The sequence below is a fragment of the Cryptococcus neoformans genome, chromosome 7, assembly GCF_000149245.1.
Source record: "Cryptococcus neoformans var. grubii H99 chromosome 7, complete sequence".
NCBI classification, from domain to species: domain Eukaryota; kingdom Fungi; phylum Basidiomycota; class Tremellomycetes; order Tremellales; family Cryptococcaceae; genus Cryptococcus; species Cryptococcus neoformans.
Genome location: NC_026751.1, coordinates 66,592 through 91,437, shown reverse-complemented (window position 1 = coordinate 91,437; position 24,846 = coordinate 66,592). Strand labels below are relative to the sequence as shown.

The following is a 24,846-nucleotide window of genomic DNA, read 5'->3' as shown; positions in this document are numbered from 1 at the left end:
TAGTCCAGTCGGGGAACTTAGAGGTTCGTAAGCTAGCAAAGTCTGTGATGGTTTCGAGAGTGGTCTTCTTGGAAAGGCAGTCAAAGAAGGAAGAAGGATATGAAGGTTGTCTTTCATTTCGTCTATTCGAAGAGCTCTTGAGAGCTCTTTATATATCTTTCCTTAGTTGTCGACTAACCAAGTCTTCTCCCCCCTCGAGCACCCTTTTCCTCTCCTTCCTTCCGTCTCTGATCCTCCGAGGGCCTCTTCTGATCCGCTCTCCTCGCTCCTTTTCTCTTCCTCTCTTCTCCCCCTTCTCTCCGGCTAATCTTCACCACCCCAGTTTCTCCGTTCTTCCTGTCTCTCGTCTTCCTCCCTTCTTCTGTTAATCCTCGTTCCTTACAGATATATCCTCAAGATGTCGCGGTCCAATCTCATCTAGGCAACTAGGTGTTGAATTCGTGAATGGAATAAGGGCACAATGTTCTGTTGTCGTTGGGCCTGGAGAATGTTTACTCCTGGACTTGCATTGAGGGATATATAGATGAAGAAACTAAACTAATAATAACAACTCCTTGACTCTAATACCTCCGTCTGCCCCCCACTCCGATCCTACCTCCACTCTGAAATTTTTCGATGGAATTGTAACAGTTACGGAAGGGATTCTGTGGCTGGAGAAGGAGGAGGGGATAATTTGCCCGGTAAAGGGATCTCGTTGATAATGATGGGACCGTTAGCCACGAATTCGTGGGTGAAACTACCTCTTTTGACGGTCCCTCCATCTTCACCACCTCGAGGGACGGAAAGCTTGGTCAATCTGGCGACTTTAATCTTCTCCAATCTGTTCTTTTTGGCTTCAGTGCTCGCCATTGATGCCTCTATCTCAGCTATAATCTCCTTGGTCGGCTCAAAGTTAATCGGGCCGCGAGCAACGCTCTGACTCAAAAGGATTTTCCTGGGAGAAACGCGGAGAGATGCGACACGCCTAGAAAGCTCATCGATGGTCTGTTGCCTTTCTCGGATGGCAGCATCAATATTACGAACGGAACGCTGAATGCGTTCAAGTGGAGGTTGTCTGATATAGCTATTAGCCAGGCCCAAGTTCGCTGCTGGAAAAGGACTTACGACGGATTTTGGCGATGCTCTTGTCTCTCGACTCGACGTTTCAACCCGGCAAGCAAATTTTCCAGCTGTTCGATTTGTCCTTCCGCATCCTGTTGCAAATTTATAAGTTCTCTTATGACAAGAATAAAATAGCATGTACGCACTTGAGTAGCCTTTCGTAACTTGGCTTGGTAAGCAGCTTGTTCTGGGTCGAGATCCATTAAACGAGCTGTCTCTGAAAAGCTCGAATCTCTTCTTGCTTTGATGAGCTTCTCAACTTGGCCAATTTTCATGTCCACTACTAATATGTTAGCAAATTCCCAATATAGGCCTGTATGACTTACTTCTTGACATCTTAGATCTCAGATCAGCAAGCTTACGCTCGGCCATGGCATCAGAGTCTCTTTGCTTGGTGACTCTGGGGTAAAGTTCGTCGATCAAACGTTGGATCTGAAAAATCTGGGAGAACGGAATAACGCCTTGTTGTTCGACCAAATTCACGAGAGCATGGAATTCGACTATACCAGCATTGCGAGTTCGAAGTTGTTGATGATATTCGGCGTTAGCAGCCAAAGCATCCTTGAGCTAAATGCGACAGTCAATCATTATGTGGAATCCTTTTTAAGATATCACTTACTCTTTGCACTTCGTCATCCAGCTGTTCAATGACTTTGACCGCCACAGTACCCATTGGTCCTTTTTCGATTGCCGCTGCTTTCGCAGGTCGTTCAGGCACGTCTGGCCTCGTCGGCGCAGTTACATCAGAAAAGTCCGCAATCTTTGGTTTGTTTAGAGCAGGGGCTCGCGCAGGTGTGGCGGGAGTAGAGGGTGTGGCAGGGCCAGCAGCCATGGGAGTAAAAAACGGCGTCTGGGGGTTCGCTGCAGGCTTGATGGAGGACAATGACGATGGTCCCGAAGGGGCAGAAGGTTTGCCTAGCCCTAAACCAGTCAATTTGGGCGCATTTTCCTCCGGTACCGTACGAGCTGCAACGGGTGCCGTGATTGCAGATGGGGTCGACGGCACAGCTAATGGTTGGGTGGAGAAAAGAGACTTTCCAGTTTCTGCAGGCTTTTGTCCGAATACACTGGACCCGGCGGTTCCAGTAGGTTTTGTGAATTCTGTTGATGCAAGGGGTTTAATGGGTTCGATCTTGGGCTGGCCGAAGTGACCAAATGCAACGATAGAGGGCTCCTGTTTCGCAGGCTCCGCGGCCTCCGCCGGTTTTTGTCCAAAAAGACTAATGGCTGCCGCAGATGGCTTGTCCCTACCTGGTGGCTTCTGACCAAACAGACTGAAGCCCCCGGGAGGAACAGGGGTCTTGGTTTTGTCTGTGTCTGTCTTTCTTGCTTCTGCAGGTTTCTGATCCAAAGAGCCAAACGCACTCGTAGCTGCAGGTTTGGCGGGGGAACTTTCTGGAGTAGTCGATTGCCCAAGAGGAGGACCCGAAAGAGGTGATGATGTTTTGGCGGCGTGTTTGAAAGGGAAGGGTAGCTTGGGGGGCTCGAGACTGGATTTGGGCTGTTCAGTGGTGGAAGGGGCAAAGCTGAGTCGAGAGAAGAAAGAAGCGCCTTCAGACGTAGGTGTAGAGGAAGTAGGTTCCTTGTCAGCAGGGGGAGTAGGAGTGCTAGCAGGCTTTGTGAACCAAGCAGGCGGTGATTTCTTTGCACTTGATTCAGCCTTTTCGGAAACAGCATTCCCCTCTTCATCTCTCTCTACATCCTCGTGGTCGATCTTCCCATCGGAGTCTTCCGACTGTTCATTGACAGGTGATATATCAGAAGAAAACGAAGGTGAGCGGTTGCGCTGTTCTCCTTCCTCATCATATTCGTCCACTTCATCATACTGCTCTTCCTCCTCATCGTACTGCTCCTCCTCCTCATCGTACTGCTCTTCCCCGTCGTATTGATCCTCATCATATTCGTCCTCCTCATCGTAATGTTCTTGCTCATGAGGTTCCCCGTCGTATCCGTCTTCACCATGTGCCTTTTCTTCTTCTCTTTCCTCCTCATCATATAGTTCTTCGTCTCCAAGGTCTTCGCCACTCGCTGCTTCTTCTTTCCCCTGCTCCACAACTTCAGCTTCTGACTCAGTCGGCGAAGGTTCAACGGATGGCGGCTCTTCAATAACTGGCTCAGCCTGAGGAGTGGCCGCCTTCGCATCAGCCGTCGATGAAGTGGATTGTTCTCCCTCTATCTGCTGCTGATTCGGGATTTCATAGTGCTTCTTGGTGACGGCTTTTTCCTCGTGAGGGCCCTCCTTCTCTGCTTCCGTCTGTTCACGCTCGGTCTTGGCGGCGTCTTCTGTTTTCTCCTTCTCTGACAGCTTTTCAGTATCAGCATCTTCCTTAAGGCCGGCGGGATCCGTTTTCGACCTCGTAGAACTTCCCCGAGGGGTCAAAATCTGAGCAGCTTCAACAGTAGTTTTAACAGGCTCCTTAGTGGGTGTCGTACATTCTGGAGCATGGGAAGCAACATGAGCGAAAGATGGCGCTCCTTCCACTTCAGAGATGGGAGGCGGGATCTCGTGCTCCTTAGTATCCTCATCCTTCTCCTGGGCATTCTCCTTCGTAACCTCGGCGAATGATGGGGCATTTTCCTTAGACGTAAGGGGCTCTGGCACTTCAGATTTATCTTCCTCCTTTTCCTCGATCGACTCCTTAGTAATTTCGGCGAAAGATGGGGCATTTTCCTTCTGTGCGATGGGCTCCGGCACGTCGAAGCCCTTGACTTCCTCTTCCTTCATCTCATTCTCTGTTCCTTCCTTCACAACCTCAGCGAATGAGGGCGCAGCACTTTTGGCCAGAATGAGCTCAGGCACATCAGAGGCCTTGGCTTCCCCCACTTTCTTCTCGTCAGACGGGGGCGGCTTGGTACCGAATGTTGAGCCCGCCTTGCTTCCAAATGGTGAGGCTGCAGAGGATGCATTTCCAAAAGGCGACGAAGACGCAGGCTTGCTCCCGAATGCTGGCTGACCATCTCCAAACACAGAGCTTCCTCCACTCGCAAAGGCACTGAAACCTTTCGCTGGTTCCTTGCTGCTCGCTGAGGCGAAACCTCCAAATCCGCCGCTAATGTTCCCGATTGGCTTGGTAGCAGCCACATTGACAGGGGCTGTAGGAGCTGAGGACTGACCAAAGCCAAAGGCTGATCCCGTGGGCTTGGACGGTTGACCAAAAGCAGGGCTGGAAGTTGTACTACCGCCAATGGCAGACGGCTTGCCAAACGCGGGTGCTCCAAACGCTGAGGGCCCACTCGAGGGAGTAGCAGACCCAGGAGTTCCTGCGGCTGGCGCAAAGCTCGAACCAAAAGCTGTAGCTCCAATCTTCTTCTCAGCAGCTTGACCAAATCCGAAGCTGGGGGCAGTATTTCCGAACGCCGTAGCCGGCTTGAAGAAGGATGGGGTGGTTGATGAAGGGGCGCCGGGAGTAGCGACAGATTTAGGGGTGGCAGCGGCAGGTTTCGCGGGCGGTGAATTGGGCGGGGTTTCGTCATCCAAGCCGGCGGGCTTCTTTCCAACGCCCATGACAGGTGATGAAGGTGGTGACTCTTCTAAACCAGGTACACTTGTAGGTTTCGACGTCGCGAGTGCGGAAGCGAAGCCGCCGAGACCAAAGTCATCCTTCTCCGCATTGGCAGTCGGCGCAGGTGAAGGTGAGGACTTGAAAGCTTCTGCCTTAGGCTGACCGAAACCTGCCAATGCAGGAGGCTTCGAAACTTCTGTAGAAGGTGCAGGGGAAGAGGATGGTACTGGTTTTTGACCAAATGCACTTGTACCGAAGGCACTCCCACCAATTCCATTATCTCCCCCAAACGTCGACCGACCGAATGCTGTCGAACCTTCTTTCTTCTCTCCTTCAGGCTTCTGCCCAAACGCGGACTGGCCGAAACCGAAGTTCGATCCTCCTACTGCTGGTTTAGGCCCGAACCCAGCGAAAGCAGGAGTTGTTGAAGTTGATGTACCAAAAGCGGATGGCGCAGGAGACGCAAGTTTATTAGACTGGCCAAACGCAGATGGTGATGACGCGCGGAATGCAGGGGAGGCAGCGGAAGCGGGCTTGCCAGTTTGTCCGAAAGCAGACGGGGTGGTAGACGTACCAAAAGCTGAAGGCGCGGGAGACGCAGGCTGGTTAGTCTGACCAAAGGCCGGTTGACCAAATGCAGACTTTCCCCCAAACGCTGATGGGGAAGATGATTGGCCAAAAACAGAAGGAGCAGTTGACGATCCAAAGCCTGATTGTCCGAACGCTGTAGGCTGGCTGGATTTCTGACCGAAACCACCAAAAGCCGGCTTAGCAGCACCAAAAGCGGAAGCCGGCGAAGCGGCATTTGATGACCCGGTGGATCCAGTCGGTGCTGAACTTTGCCCAAACGCAGAAACACCAGAAGCTCCGAAAGCCGATGTACCAAATGCAGAAAGCTTTGCGGAGGAGCCAAAAGCAGATTGACCAAACGCAGCCGAAGGGCTAGACGAGCCTGTGGCAGTACCCGGGGCAGAAGTTTGGCCAAACGCTGGAGAAGCGCCGAACGTAGAGGGCTTGGAGGATGCGCCAAAGGCTGAAGCGCCGAGTGCACCTGGTTTAGAGGTTCCGAACGCAGATTGGCCAAAAGCGATAGAGCCAGAGGCAGAGCCGAATGATGCAGGCTTGGGAGCAGAAGGGGTAGAGGTGGGTGCAGGTGATGGTTCGCCGCCAGTGTCCATAGCGTCTTCTGCAGGTGCACTTGCGGAGGAGATATCTCGTGCGGTGATCATGCCAGGGTAAGACCCTGCGTCGGGGTTTCTGACGTCGAAAGAGATAATGACACCCTCTTGACTGTATGCCAGTAACCTCGGCAGAGGTGCGAGGTCAGGCAAAGTTCCATCGGTGCTCTGTTGTACAGTGTCTTTGCTGGTAAAGTCAAACGCAAGTCCAAGAGTTGAAGTGTTATCTCGACCCATCTTGGGATTGGCTACTGGCATTGTACCTCTCTCGGGTCCATCTAGGAAGAGCACCTCCCACTTCCCTCCTTTGTCTGGGCGGCCATTCATCACCGCTATATCAGTAGCAGCACCAGAGATGATGAAGGCAAGATGCTTCGACTCGGCTCCCCAAGCGCCAAGACCAGCAAAATGTCTAAATGCCTCGGATCTTGAAGGATACCCCATACCATTGAGCGGATCGTAGAATTTGGTGAACGTGAAGGAGGGCTTTTGACGATGAATGACATATTGCTCGATAGGGTCAGAATCCATGCTTTCCACGTTTTGAACATAGGTGACTAGAAACACGTCATTTTCAAGCCATTGGACGAAAGAGGCATGGGAATTGAGACCGGGAGGAGAGGGTATATCGGATTTAGGGGTACCGTCAGGGGTGTATTGAGTCAGTTGACCGTCAGGCTTGCCTACAACAATTTGTTTCCCTTTCGCAGACCAGCCCGCTGAATGGGAATATCAGTATTGTTCAGAAGGCTTTCACCACTTCCACTTACCGCATGTAAATGGCCCAACGACTGGGGGCATTAATTTTCCTTCCTCAATGTCCGCCATCACAAGTCCTTCTTTGGCAACTAGTGCTACTAATCTTCCCAATTGATCGGCTGACGGGTTTGGAAGGACATCGAGGAGGGTGGTTGGGATGTTAGAGGTGAAAGAATGGAGGGGGGAAGTCTAGAAATCATCAGCTTTTGTAAACGCCCATTTGTCACGGCGTTACTCACGTTGCCAGCCATGGCGTCTCTTAATTTCCAAACAAACACTCCAGCTCCATTGGCTGTGGCCACAATTAAATATTCATCTTTCATAACAGACCTGCCATATGTAAGCTACATTCCGCTGACATGGACTCCCACAATAACTTACTTCACCCATACTGGTCTAGCCGGTAACGAGATAGTCTGTACTGGCGCAGACTCGGGTAACGTTTTATTACCGCCTGGAGCCTCATTGATCAACCTATGAATATCCGCCAACCGGTGTATTCGGACATCTAGCAGATAATCAATACATTGCAAGCTTCTCAAACAAATTATGCTTACCGGTGTTGCCACCTACAACAACCAACCCCCAAGTATTTACGACTGCCATCAAGCTGCACTCATCTGGCAACCCTTCAAGGTTTATATTCTCAGACACCCGTACATCTACTCCTTGGTTTCTCTTGATGAGTTTCAACCACTATATACAATCGTTCCATCAACATCTTTGCTGCTGCAGCGACATCATGTAACTCACCGAAACATCGACTTCATCCCCTTCGACGACTTGATTACTCGGACCGGCATTGGAGGGGCTGCTATCCATTGCAAGAGCGCCAAAAGCATTGTTACCGAACATGTTTAATCCTCAGTCGGTGCACTTCAAGGAGGACCAATTCGTGGAAAAATAATCGTAGATGTATCGCTGAAACTTACAACGTTCCCTTCTTGTGGTGGTCGAATTCGAATTACAATTAGACAATAAGTAATATTACGTAACTACCAACCAAATAGACAAGTTCCCGGAGGGCTTTACAGCGTCTTCGCAACAAAAGCACCTGCCGGTTTCAACAACTATCGATGCAACTACACCCAACGATTTCTTAGTTATTATCATACTTTCCCTACAGTGGCATGACCACATACATCCCTATTCACGATCGTCCGCCTCATTACGCCAATCTTCCATCCCCGCCTTCCAACAGCGGACAGCTCAGACCACTGCGTTACTCCAGTCCAGATATCGATCCCGACACTCCACTCCCAAGAATGTCATCGACTCATGAATCAGATCCTCCGGAGCAAATCAATACTACACATTCAGGGAATCATGCCCCAAGACAGAGAGTAGGGAGCCAAGGAGCCGAGCAAGAAGGACAGTCTCGAAAAAGGGCTAGGATTTCTCCGTCACACTTAGGAGGGAATGGCAGTTACGTTCCGAGACAGCGGACAGAGAAGAGTCATCACCCGCATCACGATGATCATTCTGGACATGCAACATCCGATCAACATGGTAATGGACAGGTATATCGACCAAGGCATGGTCCGGCTCCCTTGACTGGTTCCATCTTCAACCTTTCACCGAGAAATCCGTTTACGTCTGTCGTCGGTGACTTTATCATGAATGCTGCCATGGGCCATAGCAATGTTGAAGTGAGCTGTACATTACAGCGCAGTAGATTGAAGCTAATTATTATGGGCAGATTGAGCTCAAATTGGGGACGTTCATGACTCCATCAATGCCCGGTCAGCAACCACGGCGGATCAACATGCCCACACTCAGTGAGATGAGTTAGTCCTTCTCTCAGTATGTGATATATCTCTTGTCACAGCTGACCTCTTGTTTGTCCAAAAAAAGTCATACCACACGATTATCCGAATGGACCATTCGTTTCAACTATCAATCATTTGCACCATCGTGCGCTTAATGAACTCCTCAATCGCGCCGTCGAATCTCAGAGTACCCACCCTACCGGACGCCTTTACTTTTCCCGCTCCAAGCTCGCCGACTCGTTCTACGATCATAGCGAGCATGGGCGCGGTAAAGTGCGGGTTTCGAGGGATATGGATAATGGACACGTCGTTCAGGCTGTAGAGAAGAGGAGAATTGCGGATATGAATGTGTACTGTCCTGGTATGGCGTACGATTTTAGAATCAGTGTGAATACTGAAACGCCTTGTAAGTTACGTCTGGCTTGACCGTCGGCTATGTTGTTATGCTAACGCTGGTGATGTTTTAGGTGAAGTACCAACGGGAAACGCAAAATCTGTGCGATACAAGGATAGAGCGTGTTACAGACATCAAGTCTGTCGGGTTGATCTCACTAGCGTATTCTCTTCTGTACGTTCGATTTTCAAGTATATTTGTAAAGTACATAATCTAATGTGGGTTATATGTAGAATCCAAGAAACGCCGATGTTCCACCTTCGCGATCATTCGAGCTCGAAATTGAAGTTCTTGACGTCCCAGCATTACTTGCAGAAGGCGCTGCTCAAAGCGAACGGTTTGACGAGATCTTACAGAATGTCCTTGATAGCGCTCGGATGTTGGTGAAGAATATATAACTATCAATGACTATTGGTACCTTGCGCTTTTCTCAGTACAATGTCATCCCATATATGCATGAAATAGATCAAATCTAAAATGCATGAACAAATGACAGAACAATGAATGTCTTTTGGCTAGTACCACTTCATTCTTAACCACTTTCTCTTCACAGCTGGCTTGGCCACAAAGATACCCGCACTGAGGCCTCCCAGTGTTAATAGTAGCTGGATCTTGTTAAAGTTGTCTGAGAGGATGTCAAAGGTGCCAGAGGGGGTGAGACCTCGAGTGAGGAAGATATCTTGACCATATGCTAAGAGGAGGGATGTCGATTCAACGAGAGCGGGCGACGAAAGAAGGGAAGTTGCTCCTTGGACCTGTTTCCATCAAGTTCAATATCATTCAGCATCGCATTCCGACTGATCGCCACCGTGCAGAGGCAAACGTACTTGGTATTCGTGAGAAATGATTTTTCTGGTGTCGATGGCAATCATATTATCATAAGGAATCAACATTTCCTCTTTATCCTTCGATGTAGGTTTTCCCATCGGCCGACGAGGGTCGAGGAGACGGCGAGGGATAGAGATAATCTGATTGCGGTTGTTCACAACTAACGAAAAGGAATCAGCTTCTATTGCTTTGCAAGCTAGGATCTGAAATTAGAAGAAACGCAGACTGACATATGAATTCTTTAGTAGTAATACCTGATTTGGAAGTGGTGAATCCCAAAGCTTTGACCTCCGAAGGGATGATGAAGGTCTGAGCAAAAGTCTTTACTTGCTTGGACACAAAACTTGACACCGCAGGACTGAACAAAATCAGCACAATCCCAAGTCAGTGATTACCACTCGCTTTTTGAATACAGATCGCATGGAAAAGGACTCACGTCACACCCTTCTTTTCGGTATCTTCGTAAATCTCTACTGATCCAATCCTATACCCCCCTTCCGCAAGCCAAGTGTACACCAGCCAATTCTCCACCATCGCAACATGGATCCCACCTCTCTTCACCACTCCATCAATCTTCGTCGCATAGATTGTCTCACCAGTTATGGTATCCAGCACATAAACCCTGCCCAACCCAACCTCCTCATGAGTCACAGGGTTAAGGCCTTTGGTGAAAGGGGAGAACGTGCTGAGGATAAGGAGATGAGGATTGAGGTACTTGTACAACGTGGATTTGTCGCCGAGGACACGACCAAAACTGGCGATAGCGTCCAAGGTGACAGGCCGGGTTTCAAGGATCATTTCGTCCTCTCTAAAAGGATGGGACCAAATCAAGTTTGGAGTGTAGGTGTAGCTACCTTCGTTGAGGGGCGTCGCAGAAGGTGTAAAACCTTGAATGGTAGTACCGTCAATAGATTTAGTAGTGGTGGTGAAAAATAGCTTGTTCGCTTTTTCATTCATGGCCTTGATTACCTTTTTGCACCCAGGCCAGAGATGTAACCTTTCCAGGTCATCGACAACCCCCAAGACCTTTGATTTGCTGCCGCAATTCTCAAAGGGTGTAAGGAACGCTTCCTTCGACTTGCCTCCAAAGACAGTAGTTCCTTCAGGAAGACCAGTACCGGTATTAATGTTACCCAAAACCTCGCCTGTATAGGCGTCCACATGGTAAGCCACCGTGATCACCCCCTTGTCCACATTTTTAGTGGCTAGTACACCCAATAACACCCCTCCTTCATTTTGTCTCACAATCCACACACCATCCACGTTCACTTCTGAACCCTTTTCCGTCATCAGCCCCAAATTCCTGGTCCAGACGGTTGCGCCATTGGAAGAGTCGAGAGCGAAGAGTTTACCGTTGGCAGTGGAAAGGATGACGAGTTTTTGAAAGCCGAACTGGTCGCGGTGGAGCTTAGTTTGATTGAGAGGGGTGATGCGGAGAGCAGAGGTATAAGAGGCTGAGGTGAATCGCTTGATAAAGCGTACAAGGTAGGCCGGAAGGTCCTATTGGAATGCGTTAAGAAACTATTTTTGATCGGGGGACGGAATCTTTAACCCACTTTCAGTTCACCCAAATGTCTCAGCAAACGAGCCCCAAATCCTTCCTCGTCAAGAACTTCTCTGACCTCTTCCACTTCGGGCTCTCCAAGATCAACAAACTTGACAGCCGTCACATCGACCAAAGATTCTTCGCGCGTCCATTGAACACCGTTGAACTGCATTCGTTGGATAGCGTGAGATGAGGTGCTGAGGATGAGAGAAGGAAGGTGTCTCTCGTTGACAGAGGGGGATACAGCAGCCTAGCGAAAAGGTATTAAGCGTTAGGTGCGAAGTATGGGTGGAATGGAGACGTACATGGAGAATGACACCGTGAACAACGTCATCGAATGCAAAGGTGAAACCCGATGTGATCGTTTCGGAAGTGGCTAACGCAGGAATGCTGATGGACTGGGCGACTCCCACCTATATAACAAATAAGTCCCCGAAGAATAATGCTAAAAGAAATGACCCACGGCCATATTATAGGACCAATAGACCCTGTTCACGAGAACACCTCTTTCCGTAACCGCACCCGAATAGACCGAGTCTGATCTCTCCGGCGAGTCTTTCGACAGCTCAAACTCCTCCACCTTCTTACCATCTCGCACATCCAAAATTTCCACCCCTCCATCTTCTCTTTTACCGAGAACGTAACCCTTACGTCGAAGCCCAACATCGATGATGCTGCCATAGAGACGTCCCTTCCCAGGTAGAATCTCCTTGATCTCACCGAGTCTACCATCTTCATTGAGATGCAAGCTACGAATCCGACCATGATCTATCCATACAATACGAGCAGTTCCCGGCTCATGGGCGGAAGCGATCATGGCTTGTTCTGGGATTTTCACAACCGAGGGAACTTGACCAAAATCTGCTCGAGGGATGGGTTTGTCGAGAGCGATCGTAGATGTGAGCAAACTCTGCACAGCGAAAGAGTAGTGTAATGCGAGGATGTGGATGGAGTTACCGGAGGGCATAATTTGTTTGAATACCATGTTGGACCCTGCACCAGGGGATTCCATACTCCACAAAATATCACCTTTGTCGCTGCTCAGTCTGGTAATCCGCTTGCCGTCACTCAAAACCAGCCAGCTGGCGGGCTCTGAACCTTGAGCAGGAACGTATGCTGCATCGGTGCCGAGATAGACCGGGGTGATCAGGTGGGATTGAGAGAGTGGGAGGAGAGGAGCGTGCCAGAGGAGATGGCCGGTAGTAAGAGAGAAGAGACGGGCTGATGATGCGCTGGGACCGGAGAGTAAGAGGATAGCTAAATAGATATCAATTAAATAAGGATCCTTGTAAAAGAGAAAAATAACCCACTGTCGTTCTGCACATGGAAAGATACTACAGGGTCATTATCCTCTAAAGCTTGTCTCCATACTATTGCCTATCAGCATGAATTTCAAGTATACAGCACATATTACACTCACCGATTTCACCATTCTCAGCGTTCAAAACAGCCAACAGGTTTTTCTTGGTTAGCTGTACAACCCTTCCCCCATTAATCTCCTTACCCTCCACGAACAAAGGCGGGGTAGGTTCTAAAAGTGGTTCACCGATCAGAGGCTTGTGCCAGTCGACGATACCTGCGAGCTCTTGTTGCAGTCCGAGAGCTGTCGGAAGGTAGGCGATGAGAAGGCAGACGGTCGAAAGGAAGAAAAGAGAGAAGCGGATGCCTCGTAACCGGGATGAAATCCTCATCTTAGACTCATATGGTGGTCTTGACGAGGAAAGATGATATGCAGTATGCACTAGTATACTACTGACGGACCCGCGGAGGACGCGCTCGCCGTTTGTCATTTATGTCGTAGAAAGGTACAGCGCGTAGGTGAAAAATGTGAACGCACTGCGATCGGGACACTTTGCTGGGACAGCTCTGGGACAGCTCTACTTCGTGGAGTTCTGAAAATGTCCCGATTTGCTGTTTCTTACGCAAGTTATGTCTCATACGAGTACAGTGTTAAGTATGGTATGCCAGGAGAAGAAGTTGTTCGGCTTGCAGACTTAATTAATTAGCATTAAACAGTCTGGCCACATCATCGGCAGCGACATTCAAAACTTAAAAGATTTCATCAAGCGAGCGTGGCTGTCAAGGTTGTCAGCGTGCTCAAAAAAGGGGATGTCCCTGACAGGTGTTATTGGGTTGGCCGGCCCCCCTGCGGTTCCATGTTCCCAACACTGGTCTTTCAGAGAGTATAGTAAGCGCGCAGTTTTCGGACTACGGCTGGTTGTGGGAGATCGGAAAAGGCTCAACAAGAGATGACTGAGAAGACGAGTAGACCCCAGCAAGATGCGGGGATTTGAGCCTTTTCCGACATTGAGTAGGTCGATATTGAAGTTCTCAAAACTGTCAAATAGGTTATGCAAGTGGACGGTACTACAGAGTATAGCAGGATAAGAGATGAATTGATGTGAGAATAAAATGAATAAGGATACTCCGTATCTGCAATTATTCCGATATCGTCACTAATGATCATTAATAAATCGCCCTCGACGTGTAACGCAACTGGGAGATGCTGCATTAACGTCTAGAATGCCCAAAGTTGAGCCACCACATCCCCATTCTCCTCATCCCCTTCATTATTCCCAGCCGCGGGAAACGCAGCAATATCCTTTCCACCAGCAGTATCAATGCCGATGCTAAGCGCAGGGGCGTTCTTGATTCGTCTATTGGCTTCTGTCTCAAAAAGCTAAAATCGGAAATTAGCTAGAAGCAAAAAAAGCAAATGAAGATACCGACAGTATTATAAGAGTGATCCAAGAAATCCTCCATGTTATATTCAGCCTTTGTGAAAGGCTCGCCAAACACTTTTGCAAGGGTGCTGACCGAAGACAGGTAATGGTGCTGCAACGCTGCAATCTCCCACAAACTTGACTCGAGCGCTTGCGTTTTGAGCGGATCCTTCTCCTCCGGGTCAAAGGGGTCGACATCCTTAGGATTCATTGTCGTGGTCGTAGGGGTAAATGAAGATACCGCAAGCAAAGGATCTTCAGAAGATTTACGCTGGAGCAAGACCATGCACCCTGGGTGTTTCTTGAAGAGGTTGTATATGAAGGGAAGGACCATTACGATACCTTGTGGGGGAGCGGTAAGACATAGGAGAGAGAGACGTTTGATGAATGAGGCGATAATGGTGCTAGGCATGAGAGATGAGGAGAGGAAAATGGTGAGTAGACGGAAGAAACGAGCACGATACTTGGTGTGCAGAAGAGCAGGAGTGAGAAGGGAGTATAGTCGAGTGTAGAAGTTAGGGTACTCGCTAAGATCCATTAGTTAATGCTCTTAGGAATGGAAGGTTACTTACAAGTTATACTCTGTCATTAAGACGAACAACCCGTTCATCGCCAACATCGCCATTGGGCCACCACCATCAACCAAGCTACCCAGCCAATCGGCAATTCTCAACCTCCTCTCCTTTTTAAAATGCGCCAATATACCCTGTTCACCATGGAGACCCACAAGAATTTTTCTCGTCCACACTTCGTCAAGAGGGACTGAAGAGAGTATGAATTCCCATAGTGAGGTGTAGACGGTTGTCTGGGAGGGGATAGAGTAGATGGAAGCATGGATAGAGAGTTGAGATGTACGGGTGCGCTTGCGTTTGCCAGATTGGACCTCTGAATCGGATTCAGAGTCGGATGATTCGTACGCTTTCATCCACTCAGGCAAAGCGTCGAGTTCGGCTTTTGTCTTTCCCTTCTTGGCTCGTGCCGATCGACTCTTCTTCATGGTGGTCACAGAGTTAGGATCGGAGGGGGGAGAGGAGAAGGTGGGGAGGTAGAAGGTGTTGATATCGGCAGGAACTTTGGGGAGGTTTGTGAGAGGAAGAGTAAGGGTGAGAAGGTTATCAGAATGAGGGGTAGTGAGTGGTGTTTGAGTCGATTGCCTAGATGGTATAAGTGCATTGTAATGCAAAATATGAATGACTTACGCTGCCTCTTTAAAGAATGCCCATCTGATATCATCGTACACCGCCCAGAAGTCTCCACTGATGATCCCGGCCACATCCTCCGGCAATACACCTTCCTCATCCTCACATTGGTTTGCGGCCACAATCTTCCATCCAGAGCTCTTTTGCTTGGGCTTCGCACCACGCAAGGATTGACCAGGGAAGATGAAATAATGGAGTAAAAGACGGAAGTAAGGGATGTGGATGATCGGAGTGGATGAGGCTGAGGCGGAGAGAGGAGGGAGGAGGGAGAAGAGGAGTGGGATGGAGGATGACTGCAATTAGCAATGTCCTACAAAATAAGACTTACCCTTAACGCAGGTTCGGCATCTCTTATAAGCCCGCCCAAAATTTCAACATATTCCAATAATCTCTCTCGGATCCAGCCCTTCACATCGACATCTCCTTCGACCTCCGGCTTTTTCACAGGGGTGACAAGATCACCGCTCAATCCAGCTACTTTTCCATCCGCAATGTATTTGATGAATACCCTGTGAAGTGCCCATACCGCCTTGTGCACGACTTGAGCATCGTTGTGGCGCGCGAGTGCGATGAGGGGTAACAGCGGATTCGGGTTGAAGTCGTCGGTGCCGAGAGACGCTTCAAGTTTCTGAACCTGTGCACTCAGGTCATGATAACCTAAACTTGACGTCTGTTTAGAGGGCCTTTCAGTTTGCTTTTGCGATTTGACCATGGTTTGGTGTTGTTTTTATATAAAGCTAACGAACTTTGGAAGGTGTAAACGGGGAGTCCACAACTTTTCGAGTAGACCTCCACTTGTAATTTGCCATTTTAAGGATAAATTAACATTTAGTTATTGGTTAGTTAACAAGGCCGCAGGAGGACATTATTTTAGCTCGCTCCGCCGCTAGCAACATCAATCGATATCTTCAGAGGCAGGTATTCGGCAACATCATTCGTCGTTCACATGAAGCTCAATTCTTCGCTATTGTATATGGTTGACTTTGAAGGAAATTGTAAGTGCCCTTCTATTGAGCAACGGGCTTCCTTGATGCACCTGAAGGATCACAGTAAATTCTTAGACGGAGCCTAATATCAAAGGATGAAATGAATATCTTCCACCTTTTCCACCAAGCGCCGACAGAAAGGACAAATCTCGCTTCTTACCAAGACATGCTTTGATAGAAGACGTTCTTTTTACATTGCCTAGAATTCTCTATCATGAGTGCCAATGCTTCGTATTACTTCTCGAGAGTCCTGGACAAAGGATTAGGCGATTCAGAAAGGTGTGGATGCCAGGAGAAGCAATACAGAAAAAGGCAATAACTAGCCAAAGCCACAGAAGAAAGAAGATAAATAGACAATCATTTTGTGAGCGACTTCTCCCATCAACACATACCGAAGGAATTTAAAAATTCTACAAGCAGTACATATCAAGCTCTAGTAAATGTCGATTTCACCATCGTCTACAAGTTTTACCCATCCTTCTGCTTCTACAGCAGCGGGACCTATAACTGCCTCAGGGTGGAACAGTCACTCTTCTGGTAAACGGCACGTTCTTCTCACATCCTTCGTGACTGAAGGAGCGCTGCCCTCCCATCAAAGTGTTCCGAGAAACTCTCAATTCGAAGAGGAATGGACCGTAAACGGCCCCTGTACCTATATGTTACCATGCATTATACCAGCCGATGAACCAAACGAACAAACTGACAACAGCACCAATGCTGCCCTCGAATTCGTTCAAAAATGGGCCGAAGCAAGTGACCCATCAAAGAACTATGACGAGTCTTTGAAGCTAGATAAGACACTGGACTGGCCTGAGCCTACAGCGTCATTCTTGGATCTTCAGAAATTTACCGGGGACTATGTGTCCAATGTTCAACAAGAACTTTGCCGCCGTGTAGCTGACAGAGTCGCAAAAAGTATGGAGAACAACGATTTCTTCACGTACAGTGTCGTAGATTGGCCTGAATTCACTTCCAAAGGCGGTTTGATCCCTCCTGGGCGGATAAAACCTATGGATTTGGAAGAGTATATATCCCGATTTATGACTGCGGCCGAAGATCAACAAGCATGGAAAGAAGCTCAGTCTATGTCAGAAGGTTCATCGATCGTCTTCTTCACGTCATGCGTACGAAATCCAAACGGCGTGTATGTCAGACCCGATGGGGAATGGGATACCCATGACCCAGGTTATAGGATCCAAAGATGCACAATTAACAATCCTCACAACCCTACCGAAGAAATGGCTAAGGGTATTGACTTTGCCATTAGAGAAATCGATAAGCGATACCTTTCACCTAATTGGGACATGGACCTCCCCAGCGTGCGAAACAACGATATTAGCTTAGTCAGTGATGTTGAACATTTCAAGAACCTCAACAAGCTGTTTGCGAAGGCTTTGCAATCTCGCTCTCAAGGAATCGCAAGCGAAGTCAACTACACACTCAAGAGTTCTGGTGTGACTGGCGTTAGCACCAAATGGGTCAGTCCGTTGACTTTTCAATCCATGTTTCTGCAGAATAATCCTCCTCCCATTAGGACGAGTAGAGGAGAAGAACTTCTTGACTATGAACAATTGCTTCACCAAGACCTACTCAGGGCCCGTCATTATGCGAGTGTTAGTCAACAAACCGAAGACACGTCGAGTCGGCGAGCTCCCTGAATCCAAGGTTCAAGATGCCTAACATTGGCAGTCTCAGTATCATCGATAAATGAGCAATTGCCTGATATAAAGGATTTGAAGTAACTTGAAGCATCCATAAACTAAGCCTAGTATATGGAGCGATGGTCTATGGATTGACGTGAGATGCGCTGTGCTCATGTGCTGCGTGGTCTTTTATCGTTCGTTTCGTTGCTTCCAAGTGGAACGTCGTGTAATTCACCATGTAAATCATTGTCGCTGGTTTAATCCGTCTTTCACATGAGACTTTGTGTAAGACTGCTGCAAAGTCCTGCAGTGTCGCTCGTATCAACAAACCGTATTAAGAATCGTATTTGTAAACTAAGCTTATCGTATATCCGTCGGCAATGACCGACGGACGGACGAGGGTGTATCGAGCGAAGGGCACCACAATATCTTTTACGTAATAATGTTATTACCGTGGGAATCCAACTCTTTTGGCGCAAACAACGAATCCACCAACGAAACCGTTGATTCAAAATATAAACGTTATCAAAACACATCACAGCTCAAAATGCCTCCCCGAAGTAAGTGCAACCCAATCCGAACACGACCAGATGGAATCTAACTTTGTTTAACCAACTGCAGGATCCACATCTCGTGCTGCCTCGGCCAAACCTCCCTCTCGCGCTCCTTCATCTCGACTTGTAAAGGTCCCCGAGGCTTCTATTCCCTCGGTCAATGGTAATGCCAAACGACGAAGGGTCTCTGATTCCGGTGAGCCTGTAGCTAAGAAGGGCAGAACTAGCACTGCCAGCGTTGCGGGCGGGGGGCCAAAGAAGATTATTGGAGGTATCAACACCATCCCCTCCATTCCTGGTAAGTTTTTTTATTCTTTCAAAACTACTATCACTCGGCTGCGCTGACACGATCAATTAAAACAGCGACCAAGACTCCCCATAATTCCCTGTTCGTCTGGGGTACTGGTGATCAAGGTCAATTCGGTCTGGGTCCCGACAATTTAGACGAGATTGGCAGGCCCAAATTGCATTCGTGGTTCGAGGAGCAGATTGAGGAAGGTAACCTCAGCAGAGATGGCAAGCCTGGATCTGGCGGCCTCGAATATGTCTACTGCGGTGGTATGCACACGCTAGCCATTGACGAGGCTGGTCGAGTAAGTCATTGTGTTGTATGAAATCAGTTTGGAGATTGTTCTAATCCAACATCAGGTCCGTTCATGGGGTATCAATGACAATGCCGCTCTTGGTCGAATTACCACGGATGTTCCCGACCCCAAGAACCCCGACGAAATGATTCCCAACGAAGATCTCGAGAGTTACCCTTATGTCGTTGAGACGCTTGAACAGGAAGGTTTTAGGGCTGTTCAGGTTGCGGCTGGTGACAGTATCAGTGTTGCCATTTCTGACAAGGGCGAACTTAGGGCTTGGGGTAGTTTCAGGGTAAGTCTCCTAGGAAAAAAAAGAACAGTCAGGCTGTAATTGACATGGTGTCAGTCCAATGAAGGTATCCTTGGTTTCGATGGTGTGCCCGGCCACCCTAAATTCCAGTACACCCCCATCTCCCTCCCCGCCCTCTCGAAAGTGCAAATCACTCAAGTCTCTTGCGGTGCCGATCATGTCCTCGCTTTGACTACTACCGGCCACGTCTACGTCTGGGGTAAAGGCGAGGAAAATCAGCTTGGCCGTCGTATCATCTCTCGTCGACGTATAAACGGTCTTGAGCCTGAACGTCTCGGTTTAAGGAACATTGTCCATGTGGCCGCTGGCATTTATCACTCTTTCGCTGTCGACAACAAGGGTATAGTATATGGTTGGGGTTTGAACACTTTTCACCAGACCGGGGTCGCCGAGCACCAAGATATGATCATCGCGCCTACTGTAGTCGACGCTCTTCATCCCGACAAACACAACGGTAGCAAAGTCATCAAGGTTTCTGGCGGAGAGCACCATTCTCTCTTCTTGTTTGAAAATGGGGAAGTCTGGGGCTGCGGCCGATGTGACGCCAATGAGCTCGGGATAGCAGAGGACCACCCTGCATTCGAGGGTATCAAGGAGAGGAGGGAAGAATTGCAGCGTGAACGGGAGGAGAGAGTCGCGGAGAAACAAAAGAAGTTGGACGAGGCGCTGAAAAAGGACAAGGTGGATGAGGAGGAGAAGCAAAAGGCGGAGATGGAGTTGTCAGAGGCACAGGCGACGCTCAAAGTTCCTCCTTCTGGCGAATATGTCCCCGAGCCTGTCAGGGTGAGTTTTTCATGTTCTTCATTTATATATCTGTTTAACCGCCCTTGTAGATATGCTTCCCGCCTATCCCTGAAAAGTACGAGGTCGTCCCCGAATTTCCTGCATACAAAAACTCCAAGCCCGCGGATAACCCCGTTGTTGATATATCTGCTGGTATGAGGCACAACCTTGCTGTCTCCAAGTCTGGCCACCTGTACGCTTGGGGCTACGGTAGTAAGTATCCAATAATCTCCGTGACTTCGTCCGCACCAATTTGTATGCGCGAAAGTAGCTGACAGGCTCGAACATAGACCTCGCACAATTGGGTTTGGGTTCAGAAGAGGTTGCAGAAGTACCATCATTGGTGAGAAGTAAGCTTCTTCGTCCTTACCGCTCTGTGGCTGTCTCCGCAGGCGGTCAGCATTGTGTAGCGTTGGCAGTTAAGAAGCCGGATGGGGAGCAGAACTAGTAGATGAGGCTTAACTACAAGAAGGAGCGAGAGGAAAGAAAAGGCAAAATGTGTAGAAAATATGCTGAAAATGGGACTTTTTGATGCGTTATAAAAGTATGAGTGCCGTATGCACGTATAATCTTTGTTTGTGCATCGGCATCTCATGAATTGTCTGCGGTTATGGTTGGTGAAGCTGGTAGCTTTCAAATAGCAACGGGTGACTGGGTAAAGAGTAACCCGCCACGGATGGTCCCACGGTGGAAGATATAGGAACACGGGAGGGCTCTGTTTGATCAATGACTACTGAAGAAAGAGGCAGGCGAGGGAGCGACCCAGCAACCTCGACAAGCAACTCTTATTTCGTTATCTTCTGTTCGTTATGGAGTAAACAAACGCGTCGCGTCGTCGGGGATTTTGGCCCAAAACGCGCACGTGCCGCTGCTTATCACTCCTCTTATGTGACGTTGTGTATTTTCCGGCAATATAGCGGCATTTTAAAAAATCAATAGTGAATTTTGGGCGTGGCGGAATTTAATTCCGCCAAGGAGCCGCGCAGACACAGGATTTGGCTGGGGGAATTCCCTCATAACCTGGCGCCCACTCACCATACAATCCTTTTCCCAGCCAACGTCTCATAACCAGCATTCCTCATACAAACTACTTGCCCGCATAGATAACCACGCATACACCTCATACAGTAAGTTACCTATCACTTCACCGTGCCTCCTCTCTCCTACTGCGTACATACACACCTTGCCACTCCGTTGCACCCCACGCCACCCATCTGCAGCGGCAGATCATGCATCCACCCGCTTCCACACCTTTCTTCGGCATCTGCCATACTCATCCTGTATGGTGGTGATGTTGACGCGTCTACGCGGCGGTGGAGGCCGTCCAGCCTGCTATCACTGTACTTCTCCAAGGGGCACTCGGGGTGTCTCGGGGCGTTTCTGGGGGCGAGAGAAGAGCTGCAGAGAGCCGCGTGGGAAGGTGTGGAGCGCCCTCCGAAGTGGATGCATCCGTCCATCGGCATGTGTGGTGGTTCGCCCGCTTCATCCTTCTTCCTCACTGCTCTGCCATGTCTTATTTCTCATCTTCCTGCCTGGCTGCGCTATTCAACTGCTATGGATGTGCTTGCCACTGCGTGATCCGTTGTCGCTTTGATCTTTTTGGAGGCGGAAGCTCAGTCAGATTAGGATTGGGTCGTCATTCAACGCGTCGGCCGTGTCCGTTTGGCCTCTTGCTTCCTGTTGTCCAACTTCTTTCCATCCAACTCCCACGTCATCTTCTAGTCTTTACGGTTCTGCTGTTGTTGAATTTTGCGTCTTCAATATATTCTTCCAGAACAATCGCTAATCTTTCGCCATAGCAATGCCCAAGGTTTCTACCAAAGACTCCAAGAAGTCCACCGCTTCCGACGCTAAGAAGCGCACGAAGAAGGACCCCAACAAGCCCAAGCGGTAAGTTCACCTTTCAACGCAACTTTTTAAACTCAATGCAACCATTAACAATATGACAATCCAGTGCTCTTTCCGCCTACATGTTCTTCGTCCAGGACTACCGAGAGCGTATCAAGGCCGAGAACCCCGAGGCTACTTTCGGTGACGTCGGCAAGCTTTTGGGTATCAAGTGGAGGGAGATGAACGAGAACGAGAAGAAGGTAAGTCTTACATTATTTCCTCTTTTTCGTTGTCACTCAAAAGAGACCATGATGGCTGACTGGTTGCGCTTAGCCCTACGAGGCCAAGGCCAAGGCTGACAAGGAGCGTGCCGACCGAGAGAACGCCGACTACAAGGCTGAGGGAAAGGCTTCTAAGAAGGCCGCCAAGGCTGACGAGTAAGTTGTCTTACTTCCAACTGATCAAAAAAGTTATACTGACATTTTTGTCTAGGGAAAGCGACGATGATGAGTAAACTACTTTTCCAGTCGTCGACCGTTTACCTTTCTTTATCTCCCGGTGTTCTGCCCATAGTTGTCCTTGCTGTAAATCTCCCTTTTCCAACCTTTGTTTCGTCTTTTCGTGTTACAGAGGTCATTGAGGGCTTTGTTTATTTTCGTTTTCTTTCTCTTCGCCCGTTATTTCGGTTGTTTGATAAATTCGAAACCTGTTTTTTCGTTATTTCGATTATTTATTCTTCCTGTTTGCGTATACGAGCACCGGTGCATTTTCGAAATCCGCCAGCGTCTCATCGGTTTACAGGGTGATATTACTTATTTGCTTTCGCTTCACTCTTTCACCTTTTTATTCGATGGATGATGAACATGCAGAGATGTGTTAGCTGCCTCATGTCTTTGTTTGCGAGCCTTTTCTTCTCAGAGAACCATGAAAACCCGAGAAAAAAAGAAGAAATCTGAATTTGGAGTCTTGATGTGTGCCCGCGTCATTCATGGTCCGCCAACCAGGATTTCCCTCTACGACGAAATACAACGTAACCTGTTTGTGCGTTTTTCTAGTCCAACAATCTTTTTCGTCTACGTCTTTTTTCTAGTCCACATTTCGTCTTCATCCGTTGTCTTGGGGCACAGCATCGCGCCATGCGTATCACCAAGGCCCAGTTCACAGGGCTTGACGCCTACAAATACTCGGGTATCGACAAGTCCGTCGTCAGCAAGTACATCCTCGGCCCATTCTGGGCATGGCTTGTCACCTTGTTCCCTAAGAACATTGCCCCGAACACCATCACCTTTATCGGCCTCTGCTTTGTATTCACCAACGTCGGTACCCTCTTGTTCTTTGACCCGCTGTACGAGGGAGAAGCGCTTCCCAGCTGGGCGTACTTTTCCTTTGCATTTGGACTTTTCGCGTACCAGAGTATGGATGCGATTGATGGGAAGCAAGCTAGGCGGACAGGGATGGCCAGTGCCTTGGGAGAGATGTTTGACCATGGATGTGGTGAGTGGCATGACCTTGTTCCAAGTTTGTGCAGACGTAGCTCATAAATTATGCGTAGATGCCATTAACACCACTGTATGTAGACTCTCCAATCATCATGGCAATGACCAGGGCTTTGGAACGGCGCGGCGCTAATCATTTTACAGCTCGAGGTGATCCTCGCTTCCCACGCCTTGGGCCTTAACCAATCCTGGTGGACAGTTGCCTCCCAAGTCGCTTCCCTCTGCAACTTTTACGTCTCCACCTGGGAAGAATACCACACTGGCACACTTTACCTTTCCGCCTTTTCTGGTCCTGTTGAAGGTATCCTTCTCATTGTCGGTATCTACATCATTACCGCTATCCACCCTCTCGGCTCCGCTTTCTGGTCTCAGCCCCTCCTCAAACCCGTCCTCTACCTCGTCCCTCAGCTTTTCCCGTATGTCCAAAAAGTCGACGGTCTACTTGAATCGGTTGGTGTCTGGAAGTACGTCAGGCTGGAGAGTATCCCGGCCAATGTGGCGTTCATGTCGTTTGGTGCAGTCGGGACGCTTGCCAACATTGTGACCAGCTACCACAATGTCATCACCTCTCGTCGAAAAGCGGGTAAACCCATTTTCCCGCCATTGTTTGGTCTTTTGCCTTTCTTCACACACACTACGATCCTTCTTGCGTGGTTGCATGCCGAGTCAAAAGGGGGAGTTTGCATCGTACATGATTCGAGGATGCTGCCGTTCTTGGGATATTGGGGTATGGCGTAAGTGCAAAAACTCTTGAAAGCGGTCTTTCCAAAAAACGAATCGGATACTGATAGCTAGGGGCTAGCTTCTCTTATCAAGTCTCTCAGCTTATCCTTGCACACGTTACAAAGAGTAGCTTCCCGTACTGGAATGGTATGATGATCTTCTCGCTCTTCGGTGCGGCTGACGCCAACATGGGCTGGCTTTTTGGTCGGTGAGCCACGGATTCTTTGATTTTACCATTTTTTGGGCAGAATTCTGACACTATACATTGTTGTAGTGAACCTTTGGTCCAGTCCTCCCCCGTCGCCGCCAATGTTTTCATCTGGATGTCGTTTGTCGTGGCACTGTTCAACTATGTCCGATTCGCGAGGGAAGTTATTTGGCAAATGTAAGTTTTTTACACACACACCTCCCTATCTCTTCTCCTTGTGCTGTTTCCACCCATTCACTCCCTTTTCTCCCTCATCTTCTCACGGCTTTATCTGCAATCATGAGGTGCGATGCTGATCAGAAATGAAACATAGATGCGAATACACCGGCCTTGCTTGCTTTACTGTCAGGCACAAGGATGAGAATGGCAAGTGGGTGCAGAATGGGAAGAAGATGCAATAGATTGAAAAAAAGGGTGAAGATGATTAGAAAACGTTAGAAAAAGTAGAGTGAAAGGATTTGGAGGAGGATGCGCAGGGGCGGCCAGACAGCCACATGCTTTGAACCATGAGTGATAGAAAGGTCACCGTTCCACGTCCACTCTCCCGCGAATGGATTGCCAATGCGGTGCCTTATGGGTTGGCAAAGAACCGATCTCAAGGATATCGGACAGCAGCAAGAGGAAGACTTGGATGCATTTTGATTTTTTACTGCAATAATAAAAGCTTGAGATTTCTTGTAGGTGATGATGGGCGATATACCACTCTCCCACGACCTTCATTGTCTT

General features: G+C 48.8%; 8 protein-coding genes and 2 non-coding genes; 7 read left to right on the top strand and 3 right to left on the bottom strand.

Annotated features, from left to right (window-relative positions):
• Nucleotides 1-89: 89 nt before the first annotated feature.
• On the bottom strand, nt 90-7,461 carry CNAG_06550 (nucleoporin family protein). XM_012194881.1 has 10 exons: nt 7,295-7,461; nt 7,099-7,237; nt 6,923-7,049; nt 6,781-6,871; nt 6,553-6,730; nt 1,721-6,501; nt 1,428-1,668; nt 1,248-1,381; nt 1,105-1,193; nt 90-1,054 (listed from the first exon to the last, which is right to left on the bottom strand). Exons 1-10 carry the CDS (start codon nt 7,394-7,396, stop codon nt 631-633), a joined length of 6,306 nt encoding a protein of 2,101 aa, XP_012050271.1. The 5' UTR covers nt 7,397-7,461; the 3' UTR covers nt 90-630.
• A 136-nt stretch (nt 7,462-7,597) lies between these two features.
• Nucleotides 7,598-9,223, top strand: CNAG_06549 (mRNA-capping enzyme subunit beta). The gene is made up of 5 exons (XM_012195302.1): nt 7,598-8,190; nt 8,241-8,328; nt 8,396-8,716; nt 8,778-8,878; nt 8,938-9,223. The coding sequence occupies exons 1-5, from the start codon at nt 7,672-7,674 to the stop codon at nt 9,100-9,102; spliced, it is 1,194 nt and encodes a 397-aa protein (XP_012050692.1). The 5' UTR covers nt 7,598-7,671; the 3' UTR covers nt 9,103-9,223.
• CNAG_06548 (endoplasmic reticulum protein) lies at nt 9,067-12,973 on the bottom strand. XM_012194880.1 has 10 exons: nt 12,916-12,973; nt 12,499-12,827; nt 12,389-12,448; nt 11,542-12,335; nt 11,384-11,491; nt 11,089-11,328; nt 9,969-11,032; nt 9,763-9,890; nt 9,532-9,692; nt 9,067-9,459 (listed from the first exon to the last, which is right to left on the bottom strand). Exons 2-10 carry the CDS (start codon nt 12,767-12,769, stop codon nt 9,220-9,222), a joined length of 3,066 nt encoding a protein of 1,021 aa, XP_012050270.1. The 5' UTR covers nt 12,770-12,827; nt 12,916-12,973; the 3' UTR covers nt 9,067-9,219.
• Nucleotides 12,974-13,041: 68 nt separating this feature from the next.
• On the top strand, nt 13,042-13,475 carry CNAG_12613. Its single transcript, XR_001045921.1, has one exon. It is a non-coding gene; the product is annotated as a hypothetical RNA (non-coding RNA).
• Nucleotides 13,182-15,746, bottom strand: CNAG_07657 (U3 small nucleolar RNA-associated protein 19). XM_012195401.1 has 5 exons: nt 15,329-15,746; nt 15,001-15,293; nt 14,374-14,955; nt 13,809-14,328; nt 13,182-13,758 (listed from the first exon to the last, which is right to left on the bottom strand). The coding sequence occupies exons 1-5, from the start codon at nt 15,710-15,712 to the stop codon at nt 13,597-13,599; spliced, it is 1,941 nt and encodes a 646-aa protein (XP_012050791.1). The 5' UTR covers nt 15,713-15,746; the 3' UTR covers nt 13,182-13,596.
• CNAG_12612 lies at nt 13,607-14,954 on the top strand. The gene is made up of 2 exons (XR_001045920.1): nt 13,607-14,235; nt 14,343-14,954. It is a non-coding gene; the product is annotated as a hypothetical RNA (non-coding RNA).
• A 173-nt stretch (nt 15,747-15,919) lies between the features above and the next one.
• Nucleotides 15,920-17,644, top strand: CNAG_06546 (hypothetical protein; the record flags this gene model as incomplete). Of its 5 annotated transcripts, none has more annotated exons than XM_012195299.1 (3): nt 15,920-15,995; nt 16,062-17,464; nt 17,501-17,644. In XM_012195299.1, the coding sequence occupies exons 2-3, from the start codon at nt 16,427-16,429 to the stop codon at nt 17,642-17,644; spliced, it is 1,182 nt and encodes a 393-aa protein (XP_012050689.1). In that variant the 5' UTR covers nt 15,920-15,995; nt 16,062-16,426. The 5 variants fall into 5 exon arrangements, with proteins under 5 accessions (XP_012050689.1, XP_012050690.1, XP_012050691.1 ...); XM_012195300.1 differs by having other exon boundaries at nt 16,051-17,464; XM_012195301.1 differs by having other exon boundaries at nt 15,920-16,350; nt 16,407-17,464.
• A 505-nt stretch (nt 17,645-18,149) lies between these two features.
• CNAG_06545 (pim1 protein RNA transporter 2) lies at nt 18,150-20,483 on the top strand. XM_012195296.1 has 7 exons: nt 18,150-18,189; nt 18,251-18,481; nt 18,547-18,776; nt 18,832-19,062; nt 19,117-19,863; nt 19,914-20,076; nt 20,154-20,483. Exons 1-7 carry the CDS (start codon nt 18,177-18,179, stop codon nt 20,309-20,311), a joined length of 1,773 nt encoding a protein of 590 aa, XP_012050686.1. The 5' UTR covers nt 18,150-18,176; the 3' UTR covers nt 20,312-20,483.
• A 352-nt stretch (nt 20,484-20,835) lies between these two features.
• Nucleotides 20,836-22,597, top strand: CNAG_06544 (non-histone chromosomal protein 6). XM_012195295.1 has 5 exons: nt 20,836-20,990; nt 21,663-21,753; nt 21,818-21,953; nt 22,027-22,130; nt 22,186-22,597. The coding sequence occupies exons 2-5, from the start codon at nt 21,665-21,667 to the stop codon at nt 22,205-22,207; spliced, it is 351 nt and encodes a 116-aa protein (XP_012050685.1). The 5' UTR covers nt 20,836-20,990; nt 21,663-21,664; the 3' UTR covers nt 22,208-22,597.
• A 139-nt stretch (nt 22,598-22,736) lies between these two features.
• Nucleotides 22,737-24,822, top strand: CNAG_06543 (ethanolaminephosphotransferase). XM_012195294.1 has 6 exons: nt 22,737-23,187; nt 23,246-23,262; nt 23,334-23,923; nt 23,992-24,120; nt 24,187-24,297; nt 24,434-24,822. The coding sequence occupies exons 1-6, from the start codon at nt 22,830-22,832 to the stop codon at nt 24,519-24,521; spliced, it is 1,293 nt and encodes a 430-aa protein (XP_012050684.1). The 5' UTR covers nt 22,737-22,829; the 3' UTR covers nt 24,522-24,822.
• The last annotated feature ends 24 nt before the right edge of the window (nt 24,823-24,846 follow it).